This window comes from Gavialis gangeticus, unplaced genomic scaffold (genome assembly GCF_001723915.1).
Source record: "Gavialis gangeticus isolate Ggan-Ray unplaced genomic scaffold, GavGan_comp1, whole genome shotgun sequence".
In the NCBI taxonomy this organism is placed as follows: domain Eukaryota; kingdom Metazoa; phylum Chordata; order Crocodylia; family Gavialidae; genus Gavialis; species Gavialis gangeticus.
In genome coordinates, this window is record NW_017728996.1 from 20,842,144 (window position 1) to 20,858,861 (window position 16,718).

Consider the following 16,718-nt stretch of genomic DNA (forward strand, 5'->3'; position numbering starts at 1 on the left):
CCCCCCCCCCCCCCCCGACAAGCTTATAGACAGCCACAAGATCACCTCTCAGCCTTGTCTTGCGGAGGTTGAAGAGATTTGGGTCCCTCAATCTGTGTTCATAAGATCTTGCCCGCAGGCCCTCAACCATAAGAGTAGCCCTCCTCTGAACCCTTTCCAGGTTCTCCACCTCCCTCTTGAAGTGCAGTGCCCAAAACTGGATGCAGTACTCTAGCTGCAGCCTCACTGATGCTGCACAGAGGGGAAGTATCACCTCCCTAGATGTGCTTGTGACACACCTGCTAATGCAGGAAAGAGCATGGTTAGCCTTACTTATTACCTTGTCACATTGGCGACTCATGTTCATTTTTGTGTTGACTGACTCCAAGATCCCTTTCTGCTGCTGTGCTACTTAGAGTGGGACTTCCCAGTCTATAGGTATATTGGTGATTCTTTCTCCCGAGGTGCAGCCCTTTGCACTTATCTTTGTTAAATTGCATCCTATTCTGATCCGCCCACTTCCCCTGTCTGTCCAAATCTGTCTGAATTTGCTGCCTACCCTCTAGTGTGTTTACTATATCCCATAGTTTGGTGTCATCTGCGAATTTGGACAGAGTGCTTTCTAACCCCTCATCCAAATCACTGATGAAGATGTTGAACAGTGCTGGTCCAAGGACAGAGCCTTGGGGGACACCACTACCCCCATCTCTCCAGGTAGAAACCAACCCATCCACCACCACTCTCTGGGTGTCCCATAAGCCAGTTTTCCACCCACCTGACTGAAAAAAATCCATGTCACAGCTACTTAGTTTACTTATAAGAATTAGGTGCAACACTGTGTCAAAAGCCTTTTTAAAATGCAAGTAAATAACATCTACCTTTACTTCTTTCTGAGGTTCTTTCAACCTATGATCTGTGGGGATGGTTTGTTGTAAGCCACTCTGAGCCTGCTGGATAGGGTGGGTTATAAATCTAAACTATAAATAAATTTCCTCTTCCAAACCACTGCAGATATGGTGAAGACTCCCTTCATCATATTTGGCTCCCTCAGAATTGCTTCCCAGGATGTGCTGTGATCATCCTTGTCTTCTGTCCCATTGCACAGTACCTTGCAGAGCCAGTTTTGCTCCATACCTGCATAGCAGTTCCCTTGTTCTTTGCCTGGCTACTCCCCTTCTGCTACACTATCTCACTATATTTGGACAATCTTCTCCACGTTTAAGTATGCCGGTGCTCTCGCTAGGACTGCCTTGGCACTAGAGACTCTTGGAAGCCCTTTGAGCTGAGCAGCTGCCTCCCTGAAAGTGGTGGGAGTGCCCAGCTAGGGTGGGACTTTGCAGAGACGGGCATTGCTCTGGCTTCCCTTGTGCTGCACGTGAAACAGGATTTGTTTGCTTCTGTAAACAGGCAGGCAGCTGTTGCTGAGCAAAGGACCCAAAATACACAGAGGTGGGTCTACAGAGCAGAACAAAGACAAATCTGTTGGCACTGCCTTCCCTCACTTGCCCGGCTGGTGTAATACCTTGGCTGACTGCCAGCTTCCTGCCAGCAGGGTCACATGAGTTCAGGTTGCTTTGCCTATTATAGCTCTCTGCCCACAGAGGTGCTGCTTGGCAGACCCCACCAGTGGCTGCTGCACATCAAGTCAGTGCCATAGATGCATCCCAGTTCTAGATCTAGAGGAGAGTTCAGCACTTGCTAGTCACTGGGCAAGGTAAGCAGTGGCTTGTCTGAGGCTGCAGGTTCTGTCTCAAGGCTCTTGTTAAGCTTTTTTTTAAGTGGGGACAGCTGGAATGCTCAAGTTGGAGTCCAAAGGGGCCAAGCACTAGAGGGGTCACTTCCATTTGGTACCCTGACTCTGGACATGGGCATGGAGAGGGCAGATTTTGGACAGGGGGGAGAAGGGACCAAGGGCATGTCTGACTTAACGTTATGGGTAGTTGTTTGTATGTCCAGTGTGTCATATGCTCTGAGTGGCAGAGCTCTCAAGTGTGGCAGCCTTTTCCTCTGATAACAGTTAATTCTGGCTTGGGGCTCCTGAGTGCGTGCTGCTCCCATTCATGAAGTAGGGCTCTGATGCAGGATCCTGAGGCTAATCAGGATGCTGCATACATACTAACTCTTACAGGGGCAAGCAGGTTGGTACTGTTCTGTTGTGTGGGGACACCAAGGCATGGGAAGGAAAAAGATGACATGGAACCCTCAAACCAAAGAGTCTCAATTCTTCCACTTCTGACAACACTACCCGGGCTGTCAGCAAAAAAAATCAAGCGTAGTGGAAGAAAAGCTGCTTGTTCTGGGTGAAGTGTGCCCAAATGGGGGTGGATACAGTGGTATAACTGCTATTGGGGTAGTACAGTAATGCCAGCAAACCCCACAGGCAAACAAACCTGCAGGGCTATATGTGGATCTTTTCCCTCTTGCTTTCTGCAAACTCTGTGGTCCTGTTCTCTGCTCTTTGGGTCTGACCTTCAAGGCAGTGGGGGAGGTTTGTGGTCTGTAGGCTGGCTGAGTGGTGCACTGTGCGCGCCTCTTTGCCTGCTTTTCTAAGGGACTTGCCACTGAGGAAGCAAGCTGCTTTGCTTGGCTTCTTTCCATCTCCCCCTCTTCTTTCTCCCACAGCCAACAACAGGCACTGAGTGTTCCTGGAGACTCCTTGCACTTGGTTCCCAGCTCAGTTCTGATGACCTCTGAGCTCAAAGTGTCTCTACTGCAGTTCTTGCTGACTTTATTTAGGTTTTGAGTGATTGCTAAATTCACTTTCTTGGCTGTCAAAATTGTGGGAAGTGAGGAGGCAGCTGGTTCTAATGCTGACCCTCTGTCTCCTGCCTAAGTATGCTGCTCCAAGTGACAGCCAGCACTCCCTGCTCCCTACCTGTCCCCTTGCACTGTGTAGGCCAGGAAGGGAAGAACTGGGAGAGGGCAACACTGTTCCCATCCCAATCCTTGGCCTCCCCTCTGAACTGTCTGGGCCTGGAGCTCTTCAGCCTCCATTAAGTACATGTTTCTCTGGTGGAATGTTAACACGCTTTGATTTTCTCCTCAGGTGTCTGTGTGGGGAAAAAAGACTATGTCCACCATGGTGTATCCAAGGGAGGAGAAGCTGGACAAACTGAGCCAGGAGGAGATAATATCCAATACCAAGCTGGTGATGCAGGGGCTGGAGGCCCTCAAGAATGAGCACAACTCCATCCTACACAGCCTGCTAGAAACCATCAAGTGTCTGAAGAAGGATGAGGAGGCTAACTTAGTGCATGAGAAATCCAACCTGCTCCGCAAGTCGGTGGAAATGATTGAGCTGGGACTTGGGGAGGCTCAGGTGAGAGGCTCTGCTACAGAGTATGCTGGGAAAGGACCCTGCAGCACAGTGGCTGGGGCCATTGCAGGAGGGCTAATACTGCTTTGCTTGTCCCAGGGGCAGCATGCTTAATCTGCACCTGAGCCTGGTAATGTCTAATCTCCATATCAAGAGATGGAAGGGTTAGGGAGGTGCTTCCTTTATGAAGGTAGCCTTGGCACATCAGGGCGGGGGAACACTTGGCACACTGGGGAGTTGTTCAGCTCCTCTTGTTGGATTAATTGTGGCCTCATTGGTGTTTCTGGTCCAGGTGATGATGGCTCTGTCCAACCACCTGAATGCTGTGGAATCAGAAAAGCAGAAACTGCGCGCTCAGGTACGGAGACTGTGCCAGGAGAACCAGTGGCTGCGGGATGAGCTGGCCAACACCCAGCAGAAGCTGCAGCGCAGTGAGCAGACTGTGGCCCAGCTAGAAGAGGAGAAGAAGCACCTGGAGTTCATGAACCAGCTGAAGAAATACGATGAGGATGTCTCCCCTTCGGTAAGAGTTGGTGCTGCAAGGTGCACTCGTGCCCAGAACAATCCCATGGGCATGAGCAGGGTGCCCAATTTTTGCAGCCTGAGTCTAGCAGTTCATTTCACAGTCCCTGGCATGCACCTCTTCCCACACCTGCAGGGGCTCCTTTAGCCTCAAAGTAGGGAGGGTAAAGGGGGTAGGTGTCTTCCTGCTGGGCTTAGGCAGGACCCCACATCACAGCACACAGGCCCATCAAGACTTGGAGCTGGGTTCCCAACCCAAGAGAAGTTGGAGGGGGGGAGGGTGTTCTTATTAACTGACAATCTGCAAACCTTTTACTGATAGCCAAATTTCTTTACTGATGCATGTTTTTACTGATCTGTTTTATATGATGTAAATTCCCAGAGATGCTGATAGCACATGTGGCCGGTTTTGTGCTTCCTTCTCTCTCTTTGTTAGGAGGAGAAAGAAGGTGACTCTACCAAGGACTCTCTAGATGATCTGTTCCCCAATGAGGAGGAGGAGCATGGCCCAGGATGTAAGTGTTCTGCTTCATGCACTGCCCCCACCCAACCTGACTGCTGGTTCCTGCACCAAAAGCCCAGGCTGGCTTGGGGAAAGTGGGAGCAGCATAGCTTGCACCCCCCAGTTGACTCCCTTTGTGTGTTCTGCAGTGCCCCACCAGCACAGCAGTGCAGCGGCAGCAGCTCAGCAGGGTGGTTATGAGATTCCGGCACGCCTGCGTACCCTCCACAACCTGGTGATTCAGTATGCCTCACAGGGGCGTTATGAGGTGGCTGTGCCACTCTGCAAGCAGGCACTGGAAGATCTAGAGAAGACTTCAGGCCATGATCATCCTGATGTGGCTACCATGCTCAACATCCTGGCGCTTGTATACAGGTAAGGAAGCAGGGCTTTGCTGCTCTATCTGATGTGCCAATACAGGCCTTATGCAGATGTGGAGTCCACCAACTGGCAGAATCTGCCTCTAGAAAAAGGCTGTGGGTCAGTAACCATCTTGCAGTCTGGGCCTTGTTAGTATATGTGGAGATCACAGAGAACTGTGGGATGGGCAGGCCCTGTTGATAAATTGTGAGAGTGTTGTAGGGGGCTGAATTTGAGGGCAGCACAGTGCAGGCTGGACTTTGGAGAAAGCAATGGGTTGTGGGGGGGAAAGTCTCTTGGAAAGGGGTGGGGTGGCAGTGTTTTACCAAGCTTTGCATGTTCTGGATGTCAGTACCTTAGACCTGCAATAATTGTCTGGCTCTGCACTGCAGGGATCAGAATAAATACAAAGAGGCAGCTCATTTGCTGAATGATGCACTCTCAATTCGTGAGAAGACCCTGGGCAAAGACCACCCTGCAGTGAGTATCTTTCACCCTTGCCCAAGGTGTTGGTCCTTACCCCCCGGCATTGGTAGTGCAGGGCTTGAGAGTGTTGCCCAAATTCTGTGTCATGCTTCCCTTGTTATCCATGGCTAGGTCATCTCTGGCTATGAGGCTACAGGCTAGGTAGTGTTGCTGGGACTGCAGGTACCCAAGGAGAGCCATATGTACTGTGGCATTGGGTTGTGGGGATCTCTTTGCAGGGCTGGTACCCAGTACTCTGCCCCAACTCCCCAAGCCTCATGCTTGGATGACTGGCTGTGCTGTCCCAATCCTGAATTCTGTCAAACTCCTCCAGAACAGTATTAATTCCCTGCAGCCTTTCTGAATACCCCCAATACCAGCTGATGGCTCTGGGTTGCTCCTACTTGTTTGAGGTACTAGGATGCTCTTGCTGCTGTCTCACAAGGTACTGTGTGCCAGTGCTGAGTGAGAAGGAACTAATGTCCATGTTCCCACCAACTCCCATCACTTTCTCATTTTTATTTTTTTTTTTCTGAGTCCGTCTCCGCTTCACTGGATGTGACTTATGTTTTTGCAGGTAGCAGCAACACTGAACAACCTGGCTGTTCTCTATGGCAAAAGAGGGAAGTACAAGGAGGCAGAGCCACTGTGCAAACGAGCCCTAGAAATCCGTGAGAAGGTATCAGCCCCGTTACTCGCCCTCTTCAGGGTTCTGCAGGAGGGCACCAGTCCCAATTCCTCCTGGTGTCCTGCTCCTTTACTTTCAGAAATGCAGGAAATGGTACCAGTATAGTCCCCCCAGTCTGGGTGGGAAGAAGTGTCCCATGTCCTACAAATAACTGTCTGGTTCCTGTAACATTCCCTAGTGCTGCTGACCTCTGCCTTATTGTCTCTTTCCTTTCAGCTTTGCTTCAGACTGACATTATGGCAGCTCTTCTCCCATCCTCCCTAAGACTTGGGCTTACAGGAGCTTAAAGATCATACACACTGAGGGGCCATTTAGAGTCTTCTTGCTTCCTGTCTTTCATTCTAGGGGTGCTAGGCAAATGATCTTCTAGATAGGGCCCCTCTAGGCAGAGCTTGGGATATCCAGGATTCTGAGGAGAAGCTTCCATGCCATCTCCAAGGGCTTAAAATGGTCTTGAAGGGGCTTCTATCTGATATCTCTCTTCTCTGGCTTCCCAGGTCCTAGGCAAAGACCACCCGGATGTGGCCAAGCAGCTGAACAACCTGGCGCTGCTGTGCCAGAATCAGGGCAAATATGAGGAGGTTGAGTACTACTACTGTCGGGCATTGGAGATCTACGAGAGTTGCCTGGGCCCTGATGACCCGAACGTGGCCAAAACCAAGAACAACCTGGTGGGTCTGTCTGGGTTCTTCTTACAAGGTGGAGGGGGCTGGGTAAGGGATGTGGGAGGCTGGGGATACCATCTGTGTAAGAGGTGGAGGAGGAAACAGTGGGGAACTTTCTGAAAAGGGGGAGCTGTGATGTAATCATCTCTTGGGGCTTGAACCGCATGCTCTGTGTTGGCTACAGGCCTCCTGCTACCTTAAACAAGGCAAGTACAAGGAAGCTGAGGTGCTGTACAAGGAGATCCTCACTCGTGCCCATGTGAAGGAGTTTGGCTCTGTAGATGGTACGTACAACTGGATGGGGAGTCTAGCTTGGGCCCTGGGACCGGCCTCCCAGTGGCTGGGTGCAGCGCTCCTACGCAGATGGAAGGTATCTCTGCAAGGTTTCACTGCATTTGGCACCTGCCTCCATGCAGTCTGCTGATCTCAGCCAGGTGGGGCACGATGCACCTCCCAGGCTTTGTAGCAGTTTGCCTGAAGAGCTGGCCCTAGGTTCTGTTTTGCATTTTATGCTGTTCTGCCCTTTCCTTCCAACTCATGCAGGCAAATAGATTGCTCTCAGCTTCTGCTGGGTCAGTGGCTGGTGGGTTTCAAAGGAAGTCCTGTTTGGAAACATGTGGAGAGGAGCAACTGTAACAAGCAGGTGCTGTGCCTGTGCTGAGGCATGGGTCTGCTCAAAGGAGAGGCCATCAAAATAGATGGCTTCCCAGAGAGAGAGCAGTAGGAGGTATTCTCTGAAACAGTGGGCACGTCCCCCACAGGCATTCTCTGCCTCTTTCCAGGCTGGCCCTGTACCATGCTCCCTTGCTTGCTAGAGGGGCCCCCTGTTTGGAATCAGGGAGTAGTGCTGCAGCCTAGCCCCTCTGAAGGAGCATGGCAAGATGATGAGCAGTGCTCTCCTGTGTTCTTCCTGCACAGATGAGCACAAGCCGATCTGGATGCATGCAGAGGAGAGGGAGGAGATGAGCAAGGTGAGTGACCTCAGAACAGCTCAGCCCCACAGCTGGGATGGGGCATAGGGAGCATTTTGGGGGCTGGAGTATTTTCTATTTGCCACAGTCAGGAGTTGTCTCTGGTGTATGTACAACAAAGCAGATTCTGCACCTGGTTCTGGCCAGCAGGGGGAACAGGCATGAGAATGAGGCCCCCAGTGGCAGCCTCTAGGCTCGGGGATAGCATAGTCATACAGAGGAGGCCTGGGAGGGAGGGCACCGCAGCTACTCACTGGAGCTGATATAGGAATGGATGACAGTGGGTGGCAGGGGTCTAGCTGCTCTTTGGAGTGGGGGGTGAAGCTTGCTCTGGCTGTGCCTGCATGTTTTCTCTTTGCTTGTAGTGCTCTCCCTAGGACATGTTGGATGCAGAAGACGGCGGAGAGGCAGTGTTGCTGTACCACAGGAACTTAGCCTCTACTGCTCACCCCACCATTCATTCCTGGGGCAGCCCATAGGGCTGATTGTGGGGCTGGAGAGCCTGAGAAGTGGCAGACAGACCTGGGAGAATGCTGCAGCATGCTGTTGCCATCACCTTTCTAAAGAGCCTTTTGCAATTTATGGCTTAAGCAGGAACAGGTCATAGAATTCTGCCTGGGCCTCCTCAAAGCCAGGACAATAAGTCTGCCTCTGTAGCCTCATGGAGCACTGGGCCTTGGGAGGGAGGGAGGGCGGGCACCAGTTCCTGGCTCCTTCCAGTTGTATGGTAGAAGCTTTGCAAGCAGACATGCCTCTGCATGGCACTGAGCTAGCAACTTGGAGAGGTAGAAGGTTCCCATAACTTGTGTGCAAGGTCGTAGGAGGGCTGTAGTGCCACCATTCCCGTACGGGTCTGTGGTCTCTTAGACACATGCCCAGCGGGGTTTGCAGATGGGGATTATCTGGAGAAGAGTAGGTTGTGGGGAGGGATCCAATTTGGAAATTGGTAGGTAGTGAAGCTCAGCACTTGTCAGTAGGCTGGCAGCTGAGGGATGGGCTGGACTCCCTGTTCTCTCCTGGAGAGTGAAGGGGATGCTTCAGTAAAAGGCCTTATCTTTGTAATGTGGGTGAAAGCATTACAAGGCATCTCTTCATTCGTTCATTCTCTCTCTTGTTTGTTCTCTGTCTCCTGTCTTTCTCTCGTTTGTGTTCTCTCTCTAAGATATCCTATGCCATCTAGATCTTTAGCCCTTCCAGGAGATGCCAAAGTGCTATCTATGCAAGAAGGGGGTGTGCTGGAATTAATGTGCCTTTCCTATACCAGCTTTCTAGGTTGCTCTATATACAGAGAAGTGTTGATGAGGAGGAGAGCCCTGGCATGGCAGGGTTTGGGCTGTGGCAGCAGAATGGAACTTTTTTCTGTGCCAGCTACTCCAAAGCAGTGCCTGGTGGGGGAGTGGAGGAGAGGCCCTCTGCTTCCTGTACTGCCAAGCTTCCCCCAAAGGAACTGCTCAGCTTATCTAGCTGCTCTCCCCATGTACCCAGAGCTCTATCTGCCAGGCAGCTGCAGGGCTGGGTGGGGGGGACATATCCCAGAGCAAGTGTTGTAGCAGGCATGGCTGACATGCATGCATTTGGTCTGGGTTGCCAGGAGGTCTGTGGAAAGGCATTCTTCCCCACCCTACAGCAACTGTACTGGGGAAGGTCTTTTAGCTGCCTGAGCTCCTCTACTAGTTACCACCCTCCATGTCTGGATCTTGAGACATCCCTCATGCCCTGCTCTCCCAGCGCCTCCACCCCACCTCCTGCTCCCTATGTATGCTCAGTGTGAACATCCCCTCCCAAAGCTGGACTCCTGTCATGACCATCAGCATAGAACTAGTATTGTGGCTCAGGCCCTGTAGAGTCTCTGCTCTGTGTATAGGGCTGAGATACTTTAGGGCTACTGCTGAGACTAGAGACTTACTGAGTCTAGTGTGGGTGGGCGACAGAAGGGCAGGGGATGGGAAGAGTCTATCTTCTGCCCCCATCTCTTCCCAGTGCACTCAATTAACAGTTTCTTTTGATTAGCAGCTGTTGGTGTCCTGGTATCTTCTTACTTCAGTTCTAGGGCTAGTGTAGATGCTGACAGCTATGACCTGGATAGAAGAGGGAGGTACTAGATTTTAGTTCAGGGGCATCTTCCCACCTTAGACCTGGAGTGGAGCACTAGCAGGCAGGCCCTTCCTGAGCTGTTCTCAGTGCTAGCTTACCCCTGCTCCCACCACTCCATCCCTTACTGTGGTACAAGTTTTGGCAGCTTATCTGTCTGTCTTCTATTAAAAAATGTCAAACCCATCTTCCAGAGCTTCACTTTTTTTCTTGTTTGTTTCATACAGTGGTGCTGCGTTGGGGTTAAATGCTGGGAAGGGTGGATTTGCCAGTGTCAAGGCAGCGGTGGGCATGGGGCAGTTTCATTGCTAAACATCTGTGGGTAGGGAGGGTATGGGCTACTGGAATCCCCTGACTCTTTGCTGGTGAATATACACACATGGAGATCCTGGGGGTGAGGGGTAATGTTGCAGTGCGTAGCAGGTCAGTTTCAAAGCAAGGGTAAGGAGGTAATGCAGAGTTTGTGCCACAGTCTGTCTCCTACTGCCAAGCATGCTGTAACTCTCCAGAGACAAGAGGCCCTAACTGCAAGTCCTCCTAGCCTGTGCTGCTTAGATTCTTGGAGGCTCCCATAGACATGGGGACGGGGCTGAAAGGCTTGAAGACCGAGTAGAGGACATTTCCCTTACTCAGTCATCAAGCCAACTGTGCTCCATTGGTTCTGGGGAGGAGCCAGATGCATAAGGCCCTTGGCTGTGGGACCATGCCTGTGATGGATGCAGGGCCCATTCATGGGCAGCTCCACTGCAGGAGACTAAAGGTTGGTATGGTGAATTTGCTGAGATGCTTCTCCACATGACATTTGACCTTGTCTGAGAGAGACAGTTCTGTTGCAGGTTAGGAGCCTCAGGCTTGGGCAGGGGTCCAGGTGCAGGTTGTTTGTGCTAGGTGAATATCCTGCAGCAGAACATGAGCTGTCAGACTCCCAGCCCCTGTGCAATGAAAGACAGTGCATGTTAGGGTGATGTATAGTCAAGCTTTGGGGCACACCAACCTCCAGACCATGGGTGTACTTTGCCTCCAGATGGCCGCATGGGCCATTGAATTGTAGCGCCCAACTTCTTGCTGTTTATTTCTGGAAGCTGTGTGCAAAGTCAACCCCTAAGCTGTGGGATGCCAGCAGCGGCCCCAGCTGTGCTCTGCAAAGTGGTAGTTGGAATGTTAGACACATTCTTTTTCCACTGCTGAGGTGGGCAGCACCTTGTGGCCTACTGATGCCATCACCTGTTCCTGTGACATTGAGACTGATCATCTACCCATGCAGGAACAGTTGCAGACAGAGGGATCCAAATTCCTGCAGAGCACGCTTGGCCTTGCAGGCAGACAGGAGCTGTGAACATATAGCCTGTGGCTACCCACAGCTAACTGAGATTTGACTGAGGCATTTCCCTTTGAGGTGGTGTCAGCAAGCCTGCTAGCTTAGGTTTTGACCCTGTCCAGGCCTAGGTTGTCCTTTGCCAGCCAGCTGAATGAGGGCCAGGTGGAGTGGTCCAGCTCCTAAAGATAGCCAGCATGGTGTCACTCAGATGCTGTCTGCCCTGGAATTTAGTACTTGGGGCTGGGCATTCTTCTTTTTAGAAAGACTTGCCCCAGCAAGGAGATTCTCTTGAGGAACAGGATGCTTGAGCCAGACTGCTGAAATGAGCCTGGTGGATCTTAACTAGCAGTTAAGATAGAAAAAAAGGTGCGGATGTTAGGTGGTGCTAAGCCCCCAGTTTCTGCTGCTTGCCCTAGATTTGGGCACATATCACCTCAGATAGTCAAGCTGCTGAGATCAAAGGGACTAGGTTTCTGGGCTTTTTATCCCAACTCTGGGATTCTGTAGTTCTTAATATAATCTCATGTTGTGCTCCAGTGGCATCATGTGTTATTGCTGGCTCACATTCATTGTATATGTGTCTTGCTGGCTTGGGAACCAGCAGTAATGCTTGTGGTAATACTGTGTCAAAGAGCTGAGGCTGGGCAGTAGGTGAAGGAGCCCCCACTGCACCAGCACCAGGACAGTCTGAAAGCACCATTGCCTGAGGATGTGTTTTATGGTTTAAATTGTCCCCAAGGGACCTGGGGGTTCTTAATGCAGATCCCCAGGGGGTTTAAGGTTCTAGTGATGGCCAGATGCTGAGCTGCCATAGGCCAAAGCAGTGGAGTAAGACCTAGCAGTGGGTAACTGGGACTCACGGGCAGAGGGGGAGTATGCCTGGGACATGAATCCTGATCTTACACTTACTGGTCAGGCAGGAAGGATGAGGAAAAACAGTAGCCAAAGGCTGATCTAACTATCCCTTTTCTCCCCTTGTCTTGCAGAGCAAACACCGAGATAGCACCCCTTATGCTGAGTACGGTGGCTGGTACAAAGCTTGCAAGGTCAGCAGGTAAGATGAAGGCTCATTGAATCTACCCATCTATGCTGAGCTATGGGCCATTGCATCCAGCTCTGTAGCTGATCCCTTCTGGGACCAAGGTGCTCTTTTCCCCATGTTCTTCATTTGTGCTAGTTGTGTTGGGCTTTTGCGGTGGGTGAGGGGGCTGAGCTTCTCGGGGGACACTTGGCATCTGTATTATTGTGGCTGCTACTACTTGTCTTCAGGGAGCCTGGAACTAGGCTCTGCAGGGAACTGTAGTATATGGGCCATCCCAGAAGGCCAGGTTCCAGGCTTCTTGAGTCCAAAGACTCCTGCTGAGCCACTCCAGTAGCCTGGACAGGACCATGCAAGTTATCAACAGCTCCCCCCCCAGTGCTTTTTGCCTTCCTAGTTAATACAAACTGTGGACATAGAATGAGGAAGCCACTGATGCATACAGAGCTGAGTCAGTCCTATACTGCTGAGAGCCAGTTCCAGGAATGCCAGGGACCAATAGGGAGGCTGTGGCCATGAGGATAGTTGAGATTATGTGCCAGCCTCATGTTTCCTGTTGTCTTTCAGTCCAACAGTGAACACTACCTTGCGGAACCTGGGAGCATTGTACAGGCGTCAGGGCAAGATGGAGGCAGCAGAGACGCTGGAGGAGTGTGCCATGCGGTCCCGGCGACAGGTAACCCTAATAGCCCTAGGAAGCTGGGTAGTGGGATGTTACTTGGCAGATAATAGTAGCAACTGGCACAGCTGATCCAAATGGCAAACAGAACTTTGTAGACATTGCATTGTTTTGATACTCCAGGCTCTTCTGGTCTGATGTATTTAAGCCCAGGGCAATCCACAGCTAACTGTATACAACACATGCTTCCTTCTCTCTAGGTCAGGTCTGGCTGAGTATCACAAAGGGCTGGGGGCTATGAGAAGGTGTGTTTTTTTTTTAAATCATTGATCTAACAGTCTAGCTAGTGATCTCCCTCACAGAAACTTTGGGGGCTGGGAGGAAACTTCAGGGACTGAGTTATAGAAACAAAGTTGATAGGGGCTAGTTCCTCAGTCCAGTGTTGTAGCTAAGGGCTTGGTGGAATGGCATGGCCAAACTTCTACCAAACCAGTGATTGCTGAAGGCTGAAGAATACCAAGCCTATTCCTGTCTGCCAGGACCTCTCTACAGTTAACCAGCACCCTTTTTTTTTTTTTTTTTAGACCTGAAGATAGTGCTCTGGGACCACAGGGAGGGACTGAAGTGCTGATATAACAGAACGATGAAGCCCCTAGACATGTATGATTTGACAGGCCTAGCCTAGCATGGCTTCCAATAAAGGTGGTCACACCACTCTGGACATTTGGAGGGTGGAGAAAAGGGCAGGTAATTCCTTCAGATTTCAGAAGGCTGGCTAAGGGAGCAGTGTGGCCTAGGGTAGTGGCAGAGTGTTGCAGGCAGGGGAGGATCCAGAGGGTGTGTGGTTGCATGGTTGCATCCCCCTCCCCCACACACCCTTCTGGACAACACTGTGGGAGCAGCACCCAGGGACTTTAAGACCCCCAAAGTGGGTAAGAATCCCCTCCACATTCCCCTCCATGCTCACTGGCACTTTTACCTCTCCTTTCATTCCCTGCTGCTGCTGTCCCTACTGTTTACAGCTGCTATGGGGGAAAGGCAGAAGCAGCTCTGAAGCTCCTGACTCCAGCCAGGGCTGTGCAGGAGCTGGCTCAGCTGGGGTGGGAGCAGCTGCCAGGTTTCCCTTTCCTGCCTTGTGCCCTCACCCCCACCACCCATTCTTTCCAGCCCAGAAAGAGACTTGGACAAGTGGCAGCAGTAGGTGGGGGACGAGAGGAGGGGACATTCTGTGGAGCATAGAGGGGAAGGAAGGCAGTGTAGAGAACTGAGGGGAAGGAGGGACATTCTTATCTGCTTCAGGGATGTCAAAAAAAATCCTAGGCTTCTGCTCCTGTGGTGCAATCTGAAGGAGGAGGTGTGGGGGGCGGTGAAGCTGAGAGGGGAGATGCAGCCACCCCTGCAACACTGATCACTGCTCCCAGACCTGCCTTTACAAAATCCTGGATCTGCCTATGGTTGCAGGCAATAATCTTTGGCTTGCAAACTACCTTATTGTTCTGCCAGTCTGAGCCCTCCAGGCAGTCTGCCTACAGTTTGCATGGTGTTCTGCAGCATGGTTTGATGGAGAATGTAGCCCTAGGGACACGGGGCTCTTCCCTCTCCCTTTGTACCCACACCCCACCCACTTGCTAGATCATCCCAGTAAGTCTCCTGGCATGGGGGTAGTTGGTGGTCTATGCTGATCTGTTTTTGTGTCTGATCCTCAGACCAGGGGAATAGCAACATGGCCCCCAACAAAGCCCCCGGAGGAGATGGTAGCTAGTAGGGATAGGCCCGTCCTGATTCTGATGCTCCCTTGCTCCATCCTCTCTGCAGGGCATTGATCCCATTAACCAGACCAAGGTGGTGGAGATTCTGAAGGAGGGAGATGGTGCTGAGAAGAGGAGGAGCCGTGACAACCTTGGGGGAAATGTCAAGTATGAGAATGCTGCAGACGGTAGCGAGGAAGTGAGTATGGGCGTGGAGTGGAGTGGGGTAAGTACAAGTCCACCATCAAGAACAGCGTAGGCTGGCTGTGAGAGGCAGGGGGCAGTACAGGCTGAGGAAGGCCCCTGCTGGAGTGATGCCCCCTGCAGTCTCAGGGAGCTGATGGCCTGTCTTGGCACCCCTGTTTGCCTCCATTCATTCCCTGTACACTCCCTTTCCCCTTCTTGCCATCAGTCAGCCAGCTCAGAGAGAAGAGTGCTTGGTGCTTGTTCCTGGTGTATGTTTCTGTGGACCACCTGATGAATGGCTTCTGCTTTTGATGGGCTTTTGAGCCTTGCTTTGGAAATGTACAGTATAAACCAGTCTTAGCTTGTCCTTAACCCTAGTGTTGGCATTCCTATTAACAACTCAAGCTGCTGCTTCCCTTCTCTGGTGTAGGGCTGAGAGCACTGACTATCTCACTCACTACTGTCTCCATATGTGTGTGACTTCTGGGAGGGCTTTGTGGGCAGCTGCTGCATCTGCTGTGTGCAGCACCCTGAGAAGGCACGGTGCTGAAGGCATGTGTGTGTAGTGGTAAGAGAATTACAGCTGCAGAAGACTACATCTCTGTTGCCTCTAGGAGGGCTGAGATTCTTGGACTCCATGCCCTCCTCTCTGGCTTCCTTATGCCCTTCCAGTGGTTTATAGCAAAGGGAGGAGGTCAGAAGTTGAGTCTCTTTGAGGGCATAGGCAGGACAGTAGATGGGTGGTTGGGGGAGAGGGATGGTTCAGGAAGGTTAACCTGAGAGAGAGAAGACTGGGCAGTCTCTGGCGGGTGCATTTGTTCTGAGCATGAGCAGTTTCCTTTTTTTTGTGGTGAACTGTAGGTGCCAAAGATTGGGTATCTGGAACCAGCTCAGGTGTGTATCCAGCATAAGGGACATGGCATGTGATGGGATGCAGGAGGAGAGAATGAATTGCATGGGGCTGGTGCTGAGGTGGGGGCTGTGCAAGCCCTGGTTTAAAGAGCAAGGGCAGCTGTAATGGTGGCTGCTTCACCAAGAGACCCTGGTTGTGGCTGTACTATAGCTAGTACTGGGGTATGACTTGAGGCAGAGGAATGGAGTATGTTCCAGGTTGGGTTGGGGTGGGCTTCGCCTTGCCTAGGCAATCCTTGGCTGCCATGGCCTTGGCTATATTAATATACTCCCCCCACCCCCTTTTTCCTCCTGCATTGGCTCACTAACCCATTCTTGCTCATCTATGCCATGCACTAACCCTGCATGAGCTTCTCCTTCATTCCCCACTCATTACACTCTGTTGCCATGACAGCCAATCAGCATATGAGTCTCTTGCTGTCTTGATTGTGGATTGTACCCAAGAGGCAGTTGTGAAGTAACCTACAAAGGAAAAGATCGAGTCTCTTCCAGGGGAGCAGGGCTGGGAATGAAGGGAGTGGGTTGGTGGGGAGATCTCCTCCTTTCAGGAGGGCTAAACTAGGAGGAGCGAGGGGAGTTCTGACTTGCCTTTTCCAAGCTTCAGGGACCTCTACTATTTCGTTTCTGGAAAGACAAGGAGATGGGATATCCTTTCAGAAGAGCAGGGTTGATCAGGAGCCTTCCAGGACAGGGAACAGAGGGGAGTTAAGTCTCCTTTTCAAGAGAGGAAATTGGGGTCTCATTTCTCCATCGCATGGGTGCAGCTCACTACTTATCCAAGGGAAGTGTTGTCAAGGCACTAGCTCTGGCAGCTATCTGCTTTGCTATAGAAGAGGACAGACTTTGCATTCTCTGCATTTTAGAGAGGCAAGAAGTCTGTACCGCCTATCAACAGGAACCCATTCTCCAGTGTGGAGGAAGGGTGAGGGACTTCCCAGGGTGGGTCCCCAGCTTCCCCAAGGTTCATATCTCAGCTTGTTTCCTCTGGTTACTCCTTGCTGCACACTTTGCACCACCATGCTCTTTGATTTATTTGTTTGTCCTGGTGGTGGCCTGGGAGCTCTTTTCCTTGAGGGCCTGCACCCTGAGCCTAGGAGTTCTTCCCCTCTCTGATAACACCAGTCCTGGGTGAGGGATGCAGACCCTAACCTTCCTTTCCACCCCCTATGCCTCCCCCTTGCCCCACCTCCACCATGCTGCTGGGCCCACATGAGGGAAGTCGGAGCCCTTGGCACATCCATGTTGGCCTAGGAAAGAGCTCTTTTTTCCCTCTGATATGGAGGGCTCAGAAGCCTTATTCTTGACCTCATATGCCAGCTACCCTTCCCCCCCCCCCC

At 51.6% G+C, this 16,718-nt stretch overlaps 2 protein-coding genes across 6 annotated transcripts in view; one reads left to right on the plus strand and one right to left on the minus strand.

Annotated features, from left to right (window-relative positions):
* The window catches only part of EFL1 (elongation factor like GTPase 1), a 384,491-nt gene that overhangs the window by 35,356 nt on the left and 332,417 nt on the right, over nucleotides 1–16,718 (minus strand). The window lies entirely within an intron of this gene.
* The window catches only part of LOC109288543 (kinesin light chain 1-like), a 53,015-nt gene continuing 37,944 nt past the window's right edge, over nucleotides 1,648–16,718 (plus strand). For 2 of the 4 annotated variants that reach the window (XM_019504109.1, XM_019504112.1), the window contains exons 1-13: nucleotides 1,648–1,693; nucleotides 3,026–3,298; nucleotides 3,588–3,818; nucleotides 4,254–4,332; nucleotides 4,469–4,694; nucleotides 5,072–5,159; nucleotides 5,722–5,823; nucleotides 6,330–6,503; nucleotides 6,682–6,781; nucleotides 7,416–7,468; nucleotides 11,864–11,931; nucleotides 12,484–12,592; nucleotides 14,351–14,509. In XM_019504109.1, the coding sequence (XP_019359654.1) occupies nucleotides 3,050–3,298; nucleotides 3,588–3,818; nucleotides 4,254–4,332; nucleotides 4,469–4,694; nucleotides 5,072–5,159; nucleotides 5,722–5,823; nucleotides 6,330–6,503; nucleotides 6,682–6,781; nucleotides 7,416–7,468; nucleotides 11,864–11,931; nucleotides 12,484–12,592; nucleotides 14,351–14,509 (1,638 nt within the window). In that variant the 5' untranslated portion in view covers nucleotides 1,648–1,693; nucleotides 3,026–3,049. The remainder of the gene's footprint in view (nucleotides 1,694–3,025; nucleotides 3,299–3,587; nucleotides 3,819–4,253; nucleotides 4,333–4,468; nucleotides 4,695–5,071; nucleotides 5,160–5,721; nucleotides 5,824–6,329; nucleotides 6,504–6,681; nucleotides 6,782–7,415; nucleotides 7,469–11,863; nucleotides 11,932–12,483; nucleotides 12,593–14,350; nucleotides 14,510–16,718) is intronic. The other 2 variants (XM_019504110.1, XM_019504113.1) reach the window with 1 other exon arrangement.